The sequence below is a fragment of the Coffea arabica genome, chromosome 6e (genome assembly GCF_036785885.1).
Source record: "Coffea arabica cultivar ET-39 chromosome 6e, Coffea Arabica ET-39 HiFi, whole genome shotgun sequence".
Classification (NCBI taxonomy): Eukaryota; Viridiplantae; Streptophyta; class Magnoliopsida; order Gentianales; family Rubiaceae; genus Coffea; species Coffea arabica.
The window spans coordinates 10953014-10973448 of NC_092321.1; the positions used below are offsets into that span (position 1 = coordinate 10953014).

General features: G+C 35.6%; 2 protein-coding genes across 2 annotated transcripts; one reads left to right on the forward strand and one right to left on the reverse strand.

The window, feature by feature from the left end:
- Window positions 1-1512: 1512 nt before the first annotated feature.
- LOC113697191 (beta-ketoacyl-[acyl-carrier-protein] synthase III A, chloroplastic-like) lies at window positions 1513-7442 on the reverse strand. The gene is made up of 8 exons (XM_027216687.2): window positions 6706-7442; window positions 5532-5680; window positions 4636-4772; window positions 4100-4205; window positions 3897-4015; window positions 2611-2675; window positions 2311-2533; window positions 1513-1949 (listed from the first exon to the last, which is right to left on the reverse strand). The coding sequence occupies exons 1-8, from the start codon at window positions 6891-6893 to the stop codon at window positions 1728-1730; spliced, it is 1209 nt and encodes a 402-aa protein (XP_027072488.1). The 5' UTR covers window positions 6894-7442; the 3' UTR covers window positions 1513-1727.
- A 7826-nt stretch (window positions 7443-15268) lies between these two features.
- LOC113696338 (uncharacterized) lies at window positions 15269-16120 on the forward strand. Its single transcript, XM_027215765.1, has one exon. The coding sequence runs from the start codon at window positions 15269-15271 to the stop codon at window positions 16118-16120; it is 852 nt and encodes a 283-aa protein (XP_027071566.1).
- Window positions 16121-20435: the final 4315 nt, after the last annotated feature.

The window sequence follows — 20435 nt, forward strand, 5'->3', positions numbered from 1 at the left end:
TATGAGCATCCACAGTGGTTTACACTCTTTAGAATGTAATTCACATGCCACGTCAACATTCCATTCTCTCCTCTTTTATTACACTTTCACTCACAATGGATTACACTCCACAAGGTGTAATAGCATGGGTCTACAATTAAATCAAATATTTATTTTAATAATACATAACTCATATCCCATAAATAAATAAAGTAATTTTTAAAAATAATTTTGTTATTTTTAAAAAATAAAGTATTAACTTTCATTAAATTTGGAAAATTTTGGGGGTTTTGATTTTGTGAGGATGATGAATTTTCTATATTTGGAGCATTTAATATATTTGTAAAACTACTAAAATTTTCATCTATAATCACAAAATATTGAAATTTTAAAAAATTGTGCACAAAGGTTGAGGAAAATGAGTGAGAGAGTAAAAGAAATAATAGAGTAGAATAGTGGGATATGAAAAAAAAAAGAGTGTGTTGTGTGTTTATATAGAGAATTAAAAATTTAAAATATGACTGTTGGAAAAAATGAACGTTGCAAATTTAGTGCACCGTTGCAAAAAATAAACGTTGAAACCTTCAAGTTTGCTGGGCAAAATTTTGTCAGACTGCTAAATTTTGTAATGGGTGGCCTATCCATTACACACATCATTCCATTACACGCATCATTCTGATAATGCGTGTAATGGGTATTACACGGCCACAATGGGTGGCAGTATAACGAACCTATATTTTGTCAGGCATTGCACTCCTTATTATCCTCCGTTAGAGATGCTCTAATGGTAAGTTTTTAGAGAATTGGTGAGCTTTATATGACAAAATAAAAAACTTTAAAAAGCTTATTCATTTTGTTATATGTTAATATGAGGTTCTCTTGCATTAATATAAATCTTCATTTTTAGATACAAATTTTCAACTAGTCATAATTGGTCATATGTCATTCTTATTTTGTTGTAATACAAAACACAGGAGTTCAAATTCTTGAAGTTTCAATTAATCACTAAATCAAGACTTCATCGGCTTTTGCTATGTAGTTATGAGTTATCTTTGAAGCAAAAGATCTATCCTCGTAATTCTCAGTTTCAGAAAGAAAACTTTGCATTTGGTTCATGGGCTTTTTTTTTAAATTTTTATTTTGGTCATTTGGATGCCGTTATGTGAACTTCTAAGGAAACTTTCATATGGAGATCAAGGCTCAACACCATTCCCGGCCATATTGAAAGGGAATCCTTGTGATATATCAGGTTTCAACCAACAATTCTTCCTTTATTCCTCAGCGTTAGGAAGAACATGAGTGCATTCTACACCTGAATGAAGCATTAGGAAGAAGAATATGTTATCTGCCACGAAGGCAAAGGCCCCAGCAAAGCCGTACAAAAGCCGTTCAGTTCACTTATTTTGAGGTGGGTCAAGTTCAAACTTCAACCGTGTCAACTCCACTGCACCGCCGGGGAAAAAAAAAAGGTGGGATAGTTCCTGCAATCTTGTACTTGCCTAAGAGTTGAATATTACCAAACTGGATCAAACAGGGAAAAAAAGTCAAAATTTATTGATGGTGTTGAAATTTAATACTAACAAAAAGAGGACAAGGGGGAGCTGAAGGAGATTATGCCATTGCATATTTGCATCTCCCTGTAACTGCACTGCATTACAAAATTTGGAAGTAACAATTCTAGTATCACAGTATCAAGCAAACTCTACTACTTCTCCTTCTGCTTATACTCGGTCTAATTAGTAGCCTTTTCATCCCCATCTCACAATAGCCGAACCCCAGGTAAGGCCAGCCCCAAACCCAGCAGCTGCAATTGTATGGCCAGCCTGCACCTTGCCGCTTCGAACCGCTTCATCTAATGCTAATGGAATGGATGCAGCACTTGTGTTGCCATAGTTGGACAAATTGGATATGACACGTTCAGATGGCATCTCTAAACGTGATGCAACTGCGTCAATAATCCTTTGGTTTGCCTGCACATAAAACAGTACCACTTCAAGGAGTTACATGGTTAGCCTCCATGAGAGCTGGACCTTGAGGATCCATTTACTCGCGCTAATCGGGAAAAAGATGAACCTTCATCAAGATTTCTACTCCAACTATGATGATGCTTATTCGAACTGTATGAAAGTGACACCACAATCAAGACTGCTAAACGTATACAAACGCCAAGCTGTTTCTGAAGCTACTATGTACTCAACCAGACAGCTGCTGGAATCTAAGAAGATGAAGATATGACTTTCTTGTAATAGTGGGGACATCATACGAAAGATTCAAAGATCAGTGAGAAGGACATCCACTTTAATGACATCTTTTGTATCTTATATTCCATACCTGATGAAGCAGCAACCAGTCAATGCTGGATCCTGAGAGACCTGCTTTCTCCAGTGCGGATTCAATTGACTGTGGCACAGCGCGACAAGCAAATCGGAATACTTCTTTGCCATTCATTTGGATACAGGAATATGAGGAAATTTTGGGGGAAAATCCTAGGACTGAACCATTTGAACCCAATGCGTGATCCACTTCATTTCCTTTGATCGAAGCATTTAAGTGCCTGCAAAAGGCAGATTCTATTAAATGCTCATTAAGAATTGAAATGGGATATATTTCTCAAATAGAAGATATACACACCTTTGACCATCACCATCACTATGCATGTCGAAGGCAAATAAACCATCTTCTTCACCATCACAGGCCTACAAATATGTGTAAATATTAACATGGATGCAAAAGTTTAAGCCAGTACATCACTGACAAACAGTTTTTAAAGCAGTAACGCTTTTGATAGAAGTATATTTTAAAACAAAAAAAAAAGACTAAGAAGAAGAAGAAAAAGAGGTGCAGAATTGCTAGCTTCTGGATAGCAAAAGCATCTCACACTCATGAAGGCACATAGCTTAGCTTGAGAGGGTCTGATCTAAATTTCATCTTCCCAAACCCACAGTACAAGAAAAAAAGGGTAGAGAAGCAGAATAAATAGCTGAGAGAACATCCACAGAGTCAAACTTCCTTCACTCAATTATGTCAGAAGGTGGCACTTAGTCCGACCATATATACTGTCTCCTCGATGCAAGTTTGTGCACAAGCCTGACAACAGGCAAGACGCAAAAAATCATGTTGACCATTGTACGATTTGGTTGAAGAAAAGGAACACACGGCAACCACAATTATATGCCTGCCAAGTTCCATGATGGAGAGAAAGGAAAATGGCCAAAAAGGATACAGGATCAGCAGCATACTCAAACAAATTCTCCAGGAAGGTTGTGAGGTGGTTTTCCTATATTTGAAGAGTCTCTGGTGTGTATTCTCCCGCTCAAGAGTAATAGCAAGCTACTGCTTGTGTTCTCCTTTATAGATCGCACATCTTGTGTTGCAAGGGCATAGATACCACTAAACGAACAATTGCTAAACTCTTGCTTATGTTTGAACAGACAAGGACATCTACAGCTCAAAAATCCCAAGTTCAACTAAACCATCAGTATATATCATATATTCGTTTCCTAAGTACATCCTCAAAATTTTCTCATAGGCCCAGAAAGATTATGGTCTGTTTGCAATTCTTTAGGTGGAACAAACTAAGGTTAACTATGACATTGGGCAGTTCAGGTAAAATAATTGATGACTTACCTTGTACATAACACTACCAAAACAATTGCTTCTCAATTATGTTAGAAGTTACCATAGTGTCTCTCTGTCAAAACAGCCAAGTTAGAACTTCTAGACCATCAGTTTAGATCATATTCATGCCCTAAGCAGCTCTCAACAATCTCTAAATAGGCCCAGAAAAATTAGGGTTTGTTTGCATTTCACTTAGGTGGAAATAACTAAAATCAAGATTGGCATTTAAAAGAAATCCGGTAAGATCTTTCCAAATTCACCTTTCATGTTACCTAGTTCCAGAAACATTAAATCACTACCTGTACTAACACGGCACCAGCAGCATCACCAAAGAGAATACAAGTCCCTCTGTCAGTCCAGTCAACATACCGAGAAAGAGCATCAGCTCCAATGACAAGAACGTTGTTAAAGCCTCCACCTGTGCGATAATGGAGCAGTGTCAAGTATCAAATAATGTCTCTGCAAACAACATACTCCGGTACAAAAATTAAATTGTATTCACCTCTAATGTAGCAAGCAGCTGAAACAAGGCCCAGCACAAATCCACTACATGCAGCCGTGATATCGTAAGCCAACGGATTATTTTTGCAGCCAAGTGCTTTTTGGATCTGATAAATAAAAGCAATCATCAATTAGCTTTCAGACTTCATTTGCTAATGGGAATGTGTGTGTATAATCATAAACGTCATAATCAAAGTTGGAAGCAGGATGAGAAAAGTTTATTCTGGAGAAAGATAAACCAAAGTCTTTTATATTTGAGAAGTCAAATTGATGCCAATTGCAACAAAAATGCTACACAGCTCAAATCTTAAGAACACAAAAAATAAGATACATCAGACTGGGAATCCCAATGTTGCTTTATGCATTTAATGTAAAATTAGATATTTACAAGGCCATAGTCAGTGGTCTCAGTGGTGTTCTGCAGACTAGAATTTTTCAAGATCATTATGTTTTCAGAGACCACTGCAATCATTTTCCCCATTTTGGAAGATGCTACACTAGAAATTATTTAGAATTTAGTTTTTTTCAAACTCATACCTGTGGAGCACTGCCAAAGAGGTCCTCTGGAGTTGATGTGCAAAGAAGCACAAGGTCTACATCAATGGGATCAACCTCAGCCATCTCAAGAGCTTTTCTTGCTGCATCTACAGCCAGAGCATTCAAACTATCTTTCCCTAAAAAGGATGACAAAAGACCAATTAACCACTCATACACAGGTTCCTTCCACTGGTCAAAACAGCACGCAGTCCATAATGCCAAAACCAAACAAATGAAAGGCAAATAAGGTTGATAGGCATTCTAAGACATGCCCTGACAATGATGACTACGTTTTAAGAAGCAGGACACTTGTTTAGGCTCCAGTGATCTATTACCAAATTGCAACTTCAAATTGTATATGGGAGGAACTCAAACATTTGATTTAAGCACAGAATAAGAACTTTTGCTGAAATGACAATCAAATGTTTAAAAAAAAAGGGTAAAAACAGACTTCTACAGCTACATGGTGAGAAAATCCAATCACTGAAAGTATTGAAGCCAGCAATAGCGATCCATGATAACAGAGTGCAATGCAATGTAAGCATCACAAAGAAAAATAAGAATTTGCTTAATGCAGGTTGCTGGGCTTATAAATTTTGAAAAGTAGTTTAATGCAGCCTCTCGGAATTAAATGTTTCAGTCCTTAGAGAATATACAACAATACCATTAGCTGGAAGACCATGATCGCCACAGATATCAAAGGCACTCATAAGATTTACAGAGTCAGCCAACAAAAGACTTAAAGGTAAGGCTCAAGAAAATATTTAAGCAGTTCCCTCCAGTATAGTTCTATATTTGTTCCTGCATTCATGTATAGTGTGAGCTTCCAAAAAGGACCAACTAACTCCTCATAGCAACAAAAAATATGGTATCTTTCAATGGAAGCAAGAAATCACCTGAAAGAACTCTTCGATTACGAATTCCAGTCCGAACAGATATCCATTCATCTGAAGTATCAACAATTTTTGCAAGGTCATCGTTTGAAATCTGAAGACTTGGAACTGCAGACCCACATCCAACTAGCTTGCAGCCTCTGTTAGAAAGCCTGCAAATTAAGCGAGTGTTGAGAATGTAGTAGGCCTTTCAAAAGGATACTTTTATTCCATTAACACCAAGCAATTATGTTCTAAGAAACCAAAACCAATGGGAAAAATATCAATTATCAAGACTCCATTGACAAAATCGAAGGGAAGGGGAATGCTGTACAAGCCTTTCACTACATAAAAAGAATACTTCTCTTACCTGGTAACTTTTACATGAAGTTTGGTGCTTCTTACATGATGCCCATAGGGCAAAGGTAGAACAAATGCATGGTGATGATAATCATTTAACTGAATGGACAAACCTTGAATAGCAAAGTTGATTTATACTGCTCTTCACATGATGAACATGCAAAACATTAATTCCGAAAGTATTCTTTCATGCGTGCTAATAATCATTTAATTGAATAGACAAACCTTGAAAAAGGTATACTAAACATTGGAAGTCCTACATTCCATTTTTTCCTACCTTTTCCATGTCATCCAACAAAAAACGTATGCCCCTTTAATTTTCTGGTAACTCAAACTATAGCACCTTTATGATTATTTTATTTTGCTAACTTCAGTTACTGTATTTCTCAACCTTAAGCTAAAAACCCACTCCAAAATGAAGCACTTCTTGATCTATAATCAATATCACAAAGAAACCTTAAAATCTGTACCGCTCAAATCTCTGTCTGCAAATTCTCAGATGCTAATTTGACCATGCGACGGTCGTCTACTCACGTTGCAGCTCAACGAGAATGACCCAAAAGATTCATCAATTTCAAGTGAAATATGTTCCAGGAAAGGTACACAGCATTCACACCAATCCTATCAAACGCATATAAAGATCCTCATCCAAAAATAACTTGACAGAAAGAAAACAATCATCTATACGGCCATTCCAGCGAACATAAGCAACTTAATTCCAACAAATTGCATTAAGAAATCATTTAACTAAAAGCAGAACGTAACTGCCCTTCACCGCTCAAAAAATTAAACAGAAACCCACAAAAATTGCGGAATGAAAACTAAATGAATACATTACCTGGGCACTCGAGATTGAGACGGGGAAATGTTCTCTGCACCTTCAACGGTGCTGGCACAGAGGACCCTTCTCGTGGAGACTCCCTCAGAAAACCAAAACCCAGATCGATGTATCCCTACAGATGCAGAAAATCTACTCCTTATACCACTAGGCACTACAGGTGTAAACAGCCCAGATGCATTTGCCATCTAATTTCAATAGAACCCAAAAGGGTTATCAAGAAAACTTGCAAGTACCAATAAAAACGAGATCTTTAGCTTATGATGCAAAGCCAAAAAATGAAAATATGGAGCTTCCTCTATAGAGCAGAGCAGCGAAAGATTACTACTTTAGTATCAAAAGAAAAGAATGAAATTCAATTTGAATTGAATAAGAGACAACTAAATTAGGTTGGAATCGTTGGGGGGTCCGAAGATGAAATTTGGTTTTGAGTGTCAGGGGGCGATCTTAGCAACCCAAGTTGGAGAAAATTCCAATGCAAACAGCAACCAGCAAAACTCCCTCTCTTTCAGACAGTGTTACGAACACATGCAATGCAAGATTCAAAATTCTTGCACATAGCAGCACCCACTAGGATTATCCTATAAATCTATTTTTTCTTTTTCCTCTTTATTGAAATGAATTGGTCATATTTAACCAAGAAATTTACTCACGAAACAACGACATTTCCATTCTCGAGATTTGACCATTGCCCAGTGTACCTGTAGACTATTATAGTCTCTAAACATTTCTGACTTCTGATGTATTGGGGGATTAAAAGAATTGGACATTTGCCACGTCTCAGATGAATATCTCAGTACTGTGAAATGACAAGAATGCTATAGGAGCAGTGATGAGGGCAAGTGGGTATCATGCGAATGGGTGGAGGAGAAAAGAGTAAAAACGTAGAAGCTCTGGTGGCATCACCTGTGACCTGTATATACTGTGTTTTAATGCCAATTATGTTTGCCTTTTTGGTGGTGACTTTTTACTTAAACTTTCTTCTACCGAACAGGACGTGTTTAACGTTTGTTTAACTAAATTGCTTTAATAAATGATGAATGTACACTTAATCCCGGCATTTTCGCCTGGAAGCCGATGGGCTATCACCAGGTTTGCCTTGTCACCGCAATCATCAATTTATGCTTAATTGACTTCCGTTCTTTTCTTGTTTGTGAACAAGAACACAAGAAGCCATCGGTATTTGGACCGTAGTTTTCTATCAAAAAATATTTTATATTTTTATGATTATATTTTTGAATCACTTTTTTTTATTTTACAAATATCAAATTGATACGGTGCATCTTTCTATAAAAATTCTAGAAAGTAGCATCCAAACGGAATGAACTGCACGAATTCTATTTGTGAATAAAAGTTTAATTCTGAATATTTGACTATGTTAATTTTTTTATATATATATAATTTGAAGCATGTAACTTGTTCTATATTAATGATGGAAGTGGGATGAAAAAGAAGTATGTGATTATGAAATGTGGTCCTGTGCATTAAATGCGTTTAGAGTTCCCGTAGTGTTGCTTTTCTCCCATGAAAGAAAGGGTTCGTGTAGTGAGTTTCTGAGACGTCACTCACTTGAAGTGTTTCTTCATTTTTGTTGTGAAAGCTTTTTCGTAAAATATTCTTAAGTCTTAAATTAAATGGCATTCCTCAAGAAGTCTTAAATGAAATGTCTAGATACATATAAACTGACACATTATTTGAGTTGGGGAGAATAGGGTTGGACAGGTAGGTGGAGTTGGGTGGAAACTTTGGCAATGGATGGCATGGCTCCAAGCATGCCTCAACGACGAAGCTCCAGTATGCATCCTAACTTTGGCAATGGTGTAGCGTACGCGTCAGGAGTCGGGTATTAATCGTTATTATCTATGAACGGTATTATGACAGTAATCACTTCCATCTAGGTTCTAATTTCTAAAGCACTCTTTTGTAGGTATCTATTTGCTTAACTTGTTTTTTGTGGGATCCTAAAACATCCTCCTCGACCCTAGGTAGCAGGTGCATCTCCTGCTACTCTCTCCCTTTCTTGCTTCTTAACGGTTCGAATGTGACGTGACAAGATTGATGGGACAAAAACCATTTAACGTAATCTTTAACATGCTTATCTGACATTCGTCGTCTTATAAGGACAGATCGGCTCCAATAGGGTGTTCGGATATGAACGAATCATACCCTATTTCATCCTTTAAAGGTAGTTGAATCTATCTCAAACTTACTAACGATTGCTCCCAAACTCTTTTATCTTCTATTTTGATAGCTAATTTAAACATCAAAGTTGCATTAGGGTATAGGCCAAGTCTGTGTCCCCGGTCTCTGTTGTTAGCAAAGCAACCATATATAGGCCTTTGCATAAACCAGGGAAAAGGCTGAACCGTGTCTGCACACTTTTCTTGTATAATCTCTTTGTTTGTGTGCCCGTTGAATTCAGTGTTATTGATGGGTACGTATCTTCTTGTTAATAGAAAGCAAGAGGACAAAGTGACATTGGCTGAGCCACATGTTTATAAGCGGCGGTGGGGATCACCAACGCCAAGAACAATTAAAGAAAACTTTGCTGCATTTGGATTAACAGATTTGATGAAAGATTTAAAATCTTCTTAAAATTCTTTTTTGTTAATTGGATTACTTGATTGGTATTTGGTTTATAATCCATCAATTATTTGATGAATTATAAAATCAAATGCCTCCCAAATCATTCACGCTATCGAAAATTTGAAAATTTTTCATCAAAGTCCTCGAATCAAACCCCTAGCCTGAAAGAATTTCTAAACAGAGCTAGGAAAGTTTTAGAATTTATAATTTCTTCTAATGCTATACCCCTTAAATTATGTACTATAATTTTTTTTCCCCCTTGCCACTGGCTCCTAACCGCTTCCAAGTATCAGAATTGTCTTCTATTATAACAATGATGAATTACCATTAAGGAAACAAACACTGTGCCAAGAACAACTGTTGGGCTAGAGGCTGTGCTAATTAAGCTTGGGATCCATTACTGTGATAGTACTTCTGATCCATCTAGACAATTGTCACTAACACTCTACTGTCTGGAATGATCAACCATGGATTTCTCAGAAAACTAATGAGGCTTAAAAAAAATTCTGCATGATTAAGGGTTCAAATTTCTTTCCATAGTTTTGGATATGCGGAATTGTACAGATTCTTGAGCAATCCTCTTATTGCTTTCGGAGAGATCCATTGAAGACTCCGTAGAGTTATGTGAGATTGTATTAGAGGGGTCACATCCCTTTAGATTTGTGCCTAGTCCTTAGAATTGGGCCAAAAATGGCACTGCATTGTGCCCAATTATGGTAGAATTTGATGGTACAAGGGCCAAGAACTAACCTTGCCACGCCTCAACTCTCAGCATGTGTTAGGACTTGGCTATGGTTAGGGACATATATATACAAGGTATAGTTATGTCCTATAAATTACTACATTTGCTCCATGCTCTTTAAAAAAAAAAAAAAGAAAAAGAAAAAAAGGTTAGTCCTTGTTTAAATTTGGTTCATGTATTGGGCCTCTCTAACAGCCCAAATTCAGATTTAGTGCTTTCTATGATATGATAATTAAAGTATATTGGGCCACGGGACATTTTGCTTGGAGTTTCTTGGACTAATAAATTATCATATATCAGCACGTACCAGCATATCATTCTTAAAATCGAACTAGAATTACTCAATATTTGACATATTCCATTCAGCTGTATGAAAAAGAAAAGAAAAGTAAATATATGATCCTTTCAGCTGAACAAAATGCCCGGTAGACTTCCATTTTTGAATCTGAAATACATAGGAAGGTCCGAAATGAGCAAGCTTTACTACTTGAATCAGCTCACATTGGTAACACCTGTACGCATGCACTTGTCATTGTTCAACAATTTCTAGGCATGCACTTTCATCGTAGGTTTGGAAACAGCTTTATTTGCCAATTATCGCCTTGTTTGGCAGACAAGTTTTTTGTCAAGTTTGCCTGCTACAAGTTTTTTAAAAATTTTAACTATAGTAACTTCAAAAAAGTTACCAGTGTCCCATGTTGATTTTCTGTGGGTTTGAAAGAATGTACGTAGGCAACTATAATTAGAGATTCGTGCAGTTGTGATTATTTTGTTATAGGTTTTCATGTACAATAATCTAATATTGTTATTTTTGTGCAAAAAATGGTGCACAGAAAATAATATATCAAACATATTTTGAGTGCCACAATACATTATTATATGTAAATAAACCAACTGCACACAACCTAGCCATTAACATATGTAGCTTACTCACCCAAGTCCTGCTACTACTATACATGTCCTGTAGTTTAATTGCAGTTTTTTTTTTTTTTTTTACGAAATATAATATTCCAAACAAATTCAGTCGCAGTGCACATTTCTATTCAATTAAAATATGTTGGAGGTGGGAAGGTCTAAACTGACATCAATAATTAATTTTTCCGTGAAGTGATTGTTATCAATCTTCGGCCGCCTCGTTTCTTTCAAAGATGATGCGATTTTTGGTCTTAAAGCAACGGTGGTGCCATTTGTATGGTAAATGGTTGATCTGACGATTTCAGACCACTTTTTATCGGATCATGCGAAAGAAAAGGACAGAGGACAGTATGACAAAGTTGGGAAAAATTAGAAACAAGAGTAAAAGACAGGAACGAGATGTTTGTGAAGGATAAAAAGAGACAGCAAATATTGACTGGGATAGTACGCATTAACAATGATAGGTCTATATCCTCCAAAATTTATAGATCTTGATCCCATTCCCAGGTGACATTTGACAAAGCAAGACGCAAAACAAAGCCCGGGAGCTGCCAGTAGATTGCTTGGGCTTGGAGTCTGACAATTCGTGTTCTGTATAATTTCGTACAAGTTGACTTTCGGTACGAAGCAGTAGGATTTTGGTAGAAATTAGGTTCAGGTGCAGTTTGACGTGTGTTGATTGTTATCCTTTGGTGTAAATCAGGTAGAGTTTGATTTAAATTAATTATTATTATTTAGTGCAAGTTAAGGGCAATTTAACATAAGTTGATGATAAGTTATCAATTTACACTAACTTGCAAAATGGAACTTGTAAGCCCAGTTTCCAAATTGGAAAATGATCATGACAACCACTTGAACTGACACAAGATTGCAGAATGCAAGCATTTCTGATGTATTGCCAAATGAGATCACAATTCACAACAGAACAACTTCCTCTGGACAGCTGCATGTATTTGTTTTCATGTAAAATTCCAAGTCTGGATTGCCCTCATCTTTATCACTTAAAATTTCTCTGTCATTTCTGACAAAAAAAAAATTTTTTTTTTTGGTCATAGTGGTCTCATTTCCTTGAGAGGTTGACGTTTGAGAATGAAGAATGATACTGTGTTGCCCTAAATCTAAAGAAATGTGTTCACCAAATCTGAACACCATAGGAAAATTATAGCTACAAGTACTTACACTCTTTCAAAAGCAACTGATTAAGTATCAGAAACTAAAAGGAAATATATTCAACCTACTATATAATTGAGGAGTACAAGCTGTAAGCAATTTGATCAAGAAATTTTCAATTGACAAATTATGAGTAAATAAAAAATCAAGAAGAAACCTTTTTTGCAATTTTATGCCGTCGAGAAAACATAATCTCGCTTAGACAACTTCATAGTGGATCAGGCATTCTTGTTTCTTAAACTAATGATGGAATTTCAAATCTCAAGGCTAAAAGTATAAAGATGCTATCGTTCTTTACTAAAGAATTGTCAAAGTAGGGTAAACCGTAGGTGTCCTTTTGTCAGCATTTCTGGATTAACAAAATGTAGGTGAGCATGGACGGACGCATTTGTAGAAACGTGTATATCCAAATATGGGAGTGCAGGAGATCTATCTTTATGTTTCTTTTGTAACTTTGCTTTTAACTTTTGACTTGGCTACAAAAGTACAAAATGGTAAAGCATTAGGTACTTTTTTTTTTTTTATATTTTGGAAATGTAGTCCTAATGTTATTAGTATAAAATAGTGGCAACTAGCGAGGTGTTTGTAGCTAGGAAAAATTGAACTAAAAGAAAAATGAACGACTTGGGGTGAAAACGAGTCTATGAACAAAGATGAGAAGATCCAACTACCCATATTTCTTGTAGTTTTTTCTTTCATGACCATATTATTTTAAGTTCCCTCGACCATCTAAAACGTAGCAATTACAAATTTTCAAAGCTATTCAGAAACTTCTACTGAATAGAACTGTTCATAATTGTTCTTTGCTGCACCAACTTGCTTCATTGAGCAATTGAGTTTTATTGGGGACTAGTAACAGTACAACGGTGTAATGGTCACTCAATACCCAAATGAAAGTAAAACAATAATACCAAAAATGATCCACATAGCTGGAAAGGCATAGATAAAGTTAGTGAAAAAACATGGAGGGCCTGCCCATTTCCCCCGGGAAAAAACTTCTTTTATACCTTTAAGAATAGAATTCTGCCAAACAATCCGACCTCAAGATACACAAGACAGACTTACCAGCTAACAGATAATCCCTTGTGTATAAAGCCAAAATGATTATTGATTTGTGGGTACTTATCAGATGGGGACTTCAAACGCGACATCTGTTGATTATCTTTGAGGTGTAAAACAAAAATAATTAAGAATCCTCTTTTGTAATTTTACTGTCCTATCCCTTTCCTTTAATCCAGAATGAGGTGTGTCATCTTGTTTACAACCTTTAGTAGTTCTCCAAAATAGCTGTTTTGTGGAAACAATCTCCATTGTGTGTGTGTGTGTGTGTTTCTTTTTAAGTTAGATAACAAAAAATGAAAAAATTGGTTTAAATAAGTAAAGTTGAATTAAACATTCAGCTTCATAGAAAGTTAACTGCCAATTTTCTCTCCTTAACTTTTTTACTCCTTTATATGAAAAATTGATCAATCTTCTACTAATGCTTATCCAGAGCTGGCCTGAACTAAAACTTTCCATATGCTTTCTGCAGACTGCCTTTTAATTAGAGCTGGCAATTTGTCCCAAGTCCCAATGGGCTACCCATGCCCAAAGGAACTTTGGGCGGGATGGGTATTATAATTTGGTATTGGGTTTAAGTTGGGACACATCCCAACTATACCCATTAATGAATGGGAAAGGATGGGAAATACTTGGGTACCCATTGGGCTCAAATGGCAAGGGCTCCGTTTGGATTAGCTGTTTTTGGTAGGTGTTTTTGAAATATTTTATTGTAGCAGTGTATATGAAAAATTTTTACTATAAAATTTTTTTGAAATATTTGATATATTAATATGGATGGGATGTTTCTTGAGTTATTGTATATTACTGTAACATTGTATTTGAAAAACTTATTTTTTGAAAAAAAAGTCAATCCAAACGGAATCTTAGATTCAAAAATTATCTTTAACCATTTTTATAGTCATACCAGCGAATATAATCTAGTAGTCTTCCTAGTCATTATCCACAAGAATTTCCAGCATTTCAGTTAGTTTAGACCTGTCATCCTTGGACAATGATAAGGATAAATATTCAACATCCTAAGGACCTTGGCCATCTTGATATATGTTGGAATATGGCTGTATATCTATCTTTTCCTTTATTTGTTAATCCAAATTTTGGTGGTAATCTTGAGTATAAAGCACTTGCATGTTTATTTAATAAAACTAAAAGAAATTTAATAAATCAAAAATATTAAAATTATATAAAAATAAAAAATGAATTAAAGGAAAAAAAATATGTAGAAAATGGATTTGGGTATTGGGCGGGATCAATCTAAACCCATCCCAAAATGATCCCGCCCAAATTAGTCCCAAAACACATATGGGTAAGGTTGAGCCCAAACCCATATGACTCGGTTCCATCTCAAACCCAAGCAAATCCCGCCCATCCCGCCCATTTTGCCACCTCTACTTTTAATTTAAAAAAAAAAAAAAAAAAAGACCCTCCTAACATGGTTAATGGTTTCCCCCCACACCCCCCCCCCCCTCCTCCTTGCTAGTTATATTAGAAGGAGGATTTCCTTTTTCTATAACTCCACAAGCTAAGTTTTGCTACTGTTCTAGAAGACTAGGAGCTTATACGTGTATCTTATTCGTCCCATCCGTTTGCTCTCTTGTTAATTCTAGAAGACATTGACGTGAAAGAAAAGCAGCACTTAGTATAGTAAGTAATCACGCACTTCACTTTTATATTAGGTTTCACACTATAAATACAAACAATGACATTTATTGACCCCCAAATAAATGCAAATACAGTTATTTACACAAACCCTTTTTTTTGCATGCATATCCACCAACTTTTCCCCTAGATTCTTTTCTGACAGGACATACAATAAATATATCTGCATATAACTGAAACACATTTTTCTTTCTTTATTAAAATGTTCTTGATATCATCTTGCTCTAGAAGCATTTGATCCAGCCGTTGTCCTGACCTCTTGTTCTTTCCCTTCTTTTCCCCCAGTTGACTAATACACGGCTTAAATACCTATCCGTCGTCTAGACATGCATATTTATTAAATCCTCCCGAACAAGCAAATCATCATTTGTTTACACCAAACATTTTATCCTTCTCCTTTCTTATTACACTACTCTCCAATTCTCAACCAAAATGGATGATGATACCAAGAACAAAACTCCTCATCTCCAAGATGATCACCATCAGCTAGCTGCGGCAGAAACAGAAGAAGCAGATGAAGCCCTTTCCCTTAGCGGGCTTATCTTAAACTCGGATGAAATCGAGGTCCAAGATCGAAGAAGATCATCCTTTTCTGATCCATCAGAGCTTTTCGAGTTCTTGAGCGACAAAAACTCCCAGATGTCGCATGCAGAAGATATCATTTTCTGCGGTAAGCTTATGCCATACCAAGAAAACCCCTCTCGTCTGCCCAATGCTCACAATTTCCACAAGCATCATCAACTCACGAGACATGAGAAACAACAAAGCTTCCATCGTAGAAGATCCGAGTCGTTAAGTGACCTAAAAACCAGCCTGTCCAACAGTGCTAGAAGAAACCAGCATCAGTTCATGAGGACTAGCCGGTCTTTAGACTACCGAAAGTTGTATGGAAACAAGTACAACTCCCCCTCGGCAGCGGGCGGTTTCGCCAGGGCTGAAAAAGTAGAGATTGAGCGGAGCTCGTCGACGAGAAGTTCGAACAAGGGTTTTAATGCAACTGGGATGAAAGAAAAGACTGCAAGACCAAGGTGGTACATGATGTTTGGGCCTGTGAAGTTTCCACCGGAGATGGCTTATCAAGATATAAAGAGCCGGCAAGTGCGGCAGAGTCCCGGAAGTTTGTTTGCGTCATTGGAGTCCCGCGAGAAGGCCATTGTGAACCGGCCGCAAGATCGGAGATGGTCCGGCTCTTGGGATTTGCTTAGGGTATTAAGCTGTAAGGGCCATGCAAGTGTAGCTGTAACGGCGTCGTTTGGCTGCCTGCAGGCGCAGCACAGTATTTGAATAGTTGACATTGTCTCTGTCATGTGTGTACCTCACGTGACTACTAATACTTTGACATAATTGTCCATGGCTGGAACTGGCTGATTGGGCTGTGAAAAGGAAGGGCAAAATGGGGTGTCTAGAAAGAGACTTCACGTAGAAGAGAAGATAGTGTACTGTGAGACCACATGGTTAATGATGATCATGATGTCTCAGATGTAATGAAGAAGGGTAGAATATTTTGTCCTCCAATTTGTGTAGGGCCATTTGAAAAAATTAATGGGGATCACGGGGTCCCAATGACGACATGAATTTGGTATTTATTTTGGGGAGTACAATTTTTAAATTTCTAACTTATTAGGGGAATTTTTCCAGCTTTGGCAGTTTGTTATTTGGAATGTTTGTGTGTTCTTGAAGTCGGCCATTTGTTTTTTTTTTTTTTTAAATCTATTGTGTATGGATGTAATTTGTCCTTCAAGTACAGTACTACAAAAATTATAGAGATAAACGTTCTCATCTCAATTCCAATTTGAAATGAACTCTTTCAAGTTGCATAGTAAGTATTTTTTTTTTTGTTTCAATCAATTTCACATGTAACAAATTAGTCAAACAAACAATAAAAAGAATCAACTTGATCAGTGGAAATTCGATTGAGAAAACTATAAGAAAGGCCATATTGGTCTAATTGTTTTAAAATTGTCTAAAATTCGTTCTGACCAACTGATCCGGAATTCTTTTCTTCTTTGATATATGTATAAAAAAAAAAAAAAAGGTCCCTAACAAAACAAGTAGCAGAAGAATATTTAAATAATGAGGTTGCTGTATATTGCCAGGCGCTATATGGTGATTATTGAGCCTTGACGCATTCTTACGATAAAATTATACTTCTGATTTGAGCACTAATGTTTCTGTGAGGTCCAGAAAGGCAAAGGTAATATTTGTCGAAAACCATGATTTAGAAAAGAGCTTATAGTACATCATATAAACTGACAACTACAGAAAAAACTACAAAGATGTCCCCGAAAACGGATATTAATGCTGTCTTTACATGAAAACTGTTGTTTTCTTTTGGTCAAAGTGAGGATATGAAATGCACTTGACGGAACTAGAAGCCAAGATTTACTTAAGAAGCATTCTTATAACTTTGTAGTAAAAAATTTGAGGGACAAATTTGTAATATTCACAAGGATATAAGTGAAAATTTCTAGTGTTCTAAGGGGATAAAAGGTACTTTTTAAAATCTTGGGACGCAGAAATTAATTTCTACAAGAACATATGTATAATATTTACAGTTTCTTAAGAAATTATAGAAGAATTTCTGAAATCTTAGGGGCGCGCGGTTGCCCCTCCCCTTACATCCACCCGTGATGAAATGTGCTTACGTTGTACAGGTATATTTGTGTTTGGATAGTAGATTATTTGAGATAAATTTTAAAACAAACTACTGTAATAATTTTTTGACGTATTGTAGGTAAAATAAAAGATAGTTGAAAAACGTGTTGATGATGCAAGTAAATAAAACTTGATAAATAATTCACTGTTACTTTGACAGTGGCCTTCATATTATTGTCTTCTTTGATCAAGTAATAATCCTGGTTTATCTCATGCAAATTGTCTAGGGCTGGTGGGGTGAGTGGTGATGGGTATAAGGGTGATGCCTTTGAACACTTTAACAGAAAAATCTCTGTTCAACACGAAAATGAATCCATTCATTTCATTGTCAATGGATCTGCATTAGCAGCCTACCTCTTCATAATTCACCATTGACGTCAGTGCTGTTATCCTATTATCTTCGTCATGAAGATAGACAGAATAAAGGTCGAAATCCCTAAAAGTTAATTAATTAAATAGCACTAGATTTAACTTATATAAACTGTTGTTTTCATTCTAAGTATTTTTCACATAATTGTGAAACGTCACACGTTTCACCACTTTCAGGAATTATGTACAGTTTATAAGAAACGTGTGGTGATCAGATAGATCGTAGGACCAAATATAAATACTACAAACAACGTGCAAGGAACATATTTTAGACCCCCGTCCTACGTTAATTGGCCAAGTTAATTAGATCCATTTGAGTAACAATTGCCTTTGACATTGTTAGACTTCATATTCTGAATTTTTATTCATGAAAATTTGGATCGAAGTTTATTTCCAAGATATTATTTGCTTCCATTAGAAACATGTTTTTCAATCAATCAATTTATTTTTTCAACTACTTTTTTATCTTGTGTGCATCACATCATAAAAAATGTTACAGTAATTACTTTACATAATCTCCTATCCAAACAAATGTTGTCATAAGATTTTAATATCTCCAATTTTAGTGACTTAACTTTTGTATTTGGGTGAAAAGTTTGGAGTTGAGTAGCTGGGACATGTGCATAATCGCGTGCACTAGAAGTTTTTGTACCACATTAAACAGTTTGGATGCCTTGAAATTCTACAGCAAACTAATTTGATGGTGATTGGATAGCCAATCAACGAGAGAAGATACTTCTTGCGATATAATATATACGAGATAAAACAGTAATTGAAAAATATATTAAGTGAATACGATATCTCCACAACATTCAGAAAAAGTTTTTCACAAAACTAACAATCAAAACAAGGTTACTTTGTAGCAAAGTGGGAAAAAACAAAAAAAATTTATTAGTAAAAGTTTATAAAAACCAATATTCAAGAGCATTATGTTGAAAGCTAACAATAAAGTGCATGGTGTACTTTTCTCTTGCGGTTGAAACATTCATGATTTCCTTTTGCTGGCTTAACTTGCTTCAACGAGTAACCAAGCATTACGTTTTACTTCACATTGAAGCTTGTTCTCCGTTGATACTTCTCTCTTCATCTCTTTTATTGCATTACAGCTCAACTACTCTAGTAATTAATTATCATGCATCTTTATAATGACGGGACAAAGAAAAACATCGGAAGTGATAAACTAAATAGTACGCTGTATGTCAATTGTCATGAAAAAAAAAATCAAGACATTCGTTAGTATACTTCACTTATCTGCATTGTTTGGATTGTAGTTTTCTATCAAAACTCTTTTTTATAAGTATATTTTTCAATCATCTTTTTATTCCACATATATCAAATTATTATATTACATTTTTCTATCAAAATTCTAAAAAATAGAAATCCAGCGTTCATCTTTTGTGTTTTAGCTATAGTTATTAAATTCGATCCGATTTAATGGTTGAACTGATAGGCCTAGTGATCGGAGTATCAGGTCAGGCCGGGTCTCTAGTTTGATTGGATAAGGAATTGATCCGATCAAACTCGATGAAACCTATTTGACTCGCTAGTTCAATTGAGAACATCCGATTTTTTTTGAATTATGGGTCTTTGTTTTTCATATATATATATATATATATATATATATATATATATATATATATATATGTAGATGTATGTATGCTTTTGACAAGATTTATATATTGGAACTTCATTTAAATATGCATATGATTTTAACACTTTCTTAATTTTTGTTTGATAACTAAAATTTTTTTAATAAACATGTTTACTTTTTTATGATACAATCAATCATTTTAGCTTTCAAACTGACAATATTTGAATAGTTAGAAAACTATTTTGTTTTAAAACATAAATAAAATAATGAAAAATAATGCTATATTTTTAAAACCAGTGACATATTTTTGTTTTATACTTGACTATATTATTTATTTATGTAAAAGTAAGATAAAATTAAATTAAATCTTCCGTCCATTCATTAATTGAACCAGGGATCCATTGACTCAATTTCTTTGTTGGATCCCCTGTCGCACCGTATGATTTTAGCAGCCTTAGCCAGCCCACACTCTTGTACGTTAACGTTGTAGTATGACACATGGAATGCGTAGAAGGCTCAGAAGGATGTCACGCGATTTGCATGAAATGAAGGTCTGCTAACGTTAAATGTGAACAGATAGCGTCCATTTGACGGACTTGTCAGATCAGATGGGGACAAGTCAAGGAGGTCAGCTTAATTTGGCACCGGTACTTTTGGTTTAATTCTAGTGTGGCCAAATGCAATACCACAAAAAATGAGTCATTTTTTATTTTGACCTAGCTCCAATCCATCAATCTTAAGAACAACAATGGCGTATGTTAAAAAGAGAATTTAAGAATTCACCTAGTACTTAAATGGAAAAATTCATATCATTAGATTTCAAAGTGAATAAATTTACTCATTAAGCTATTATAACATAATTTTTTTTTGTTTTTTTCTAACAACTGAATGAGGTTCAACTCTGATCTGTGCATCTAAGAAAACTCTAAGAATTAACTCATAAAGATACTTGCCAGTGTTGGGTGCGTTGGGTTAATTTCATTT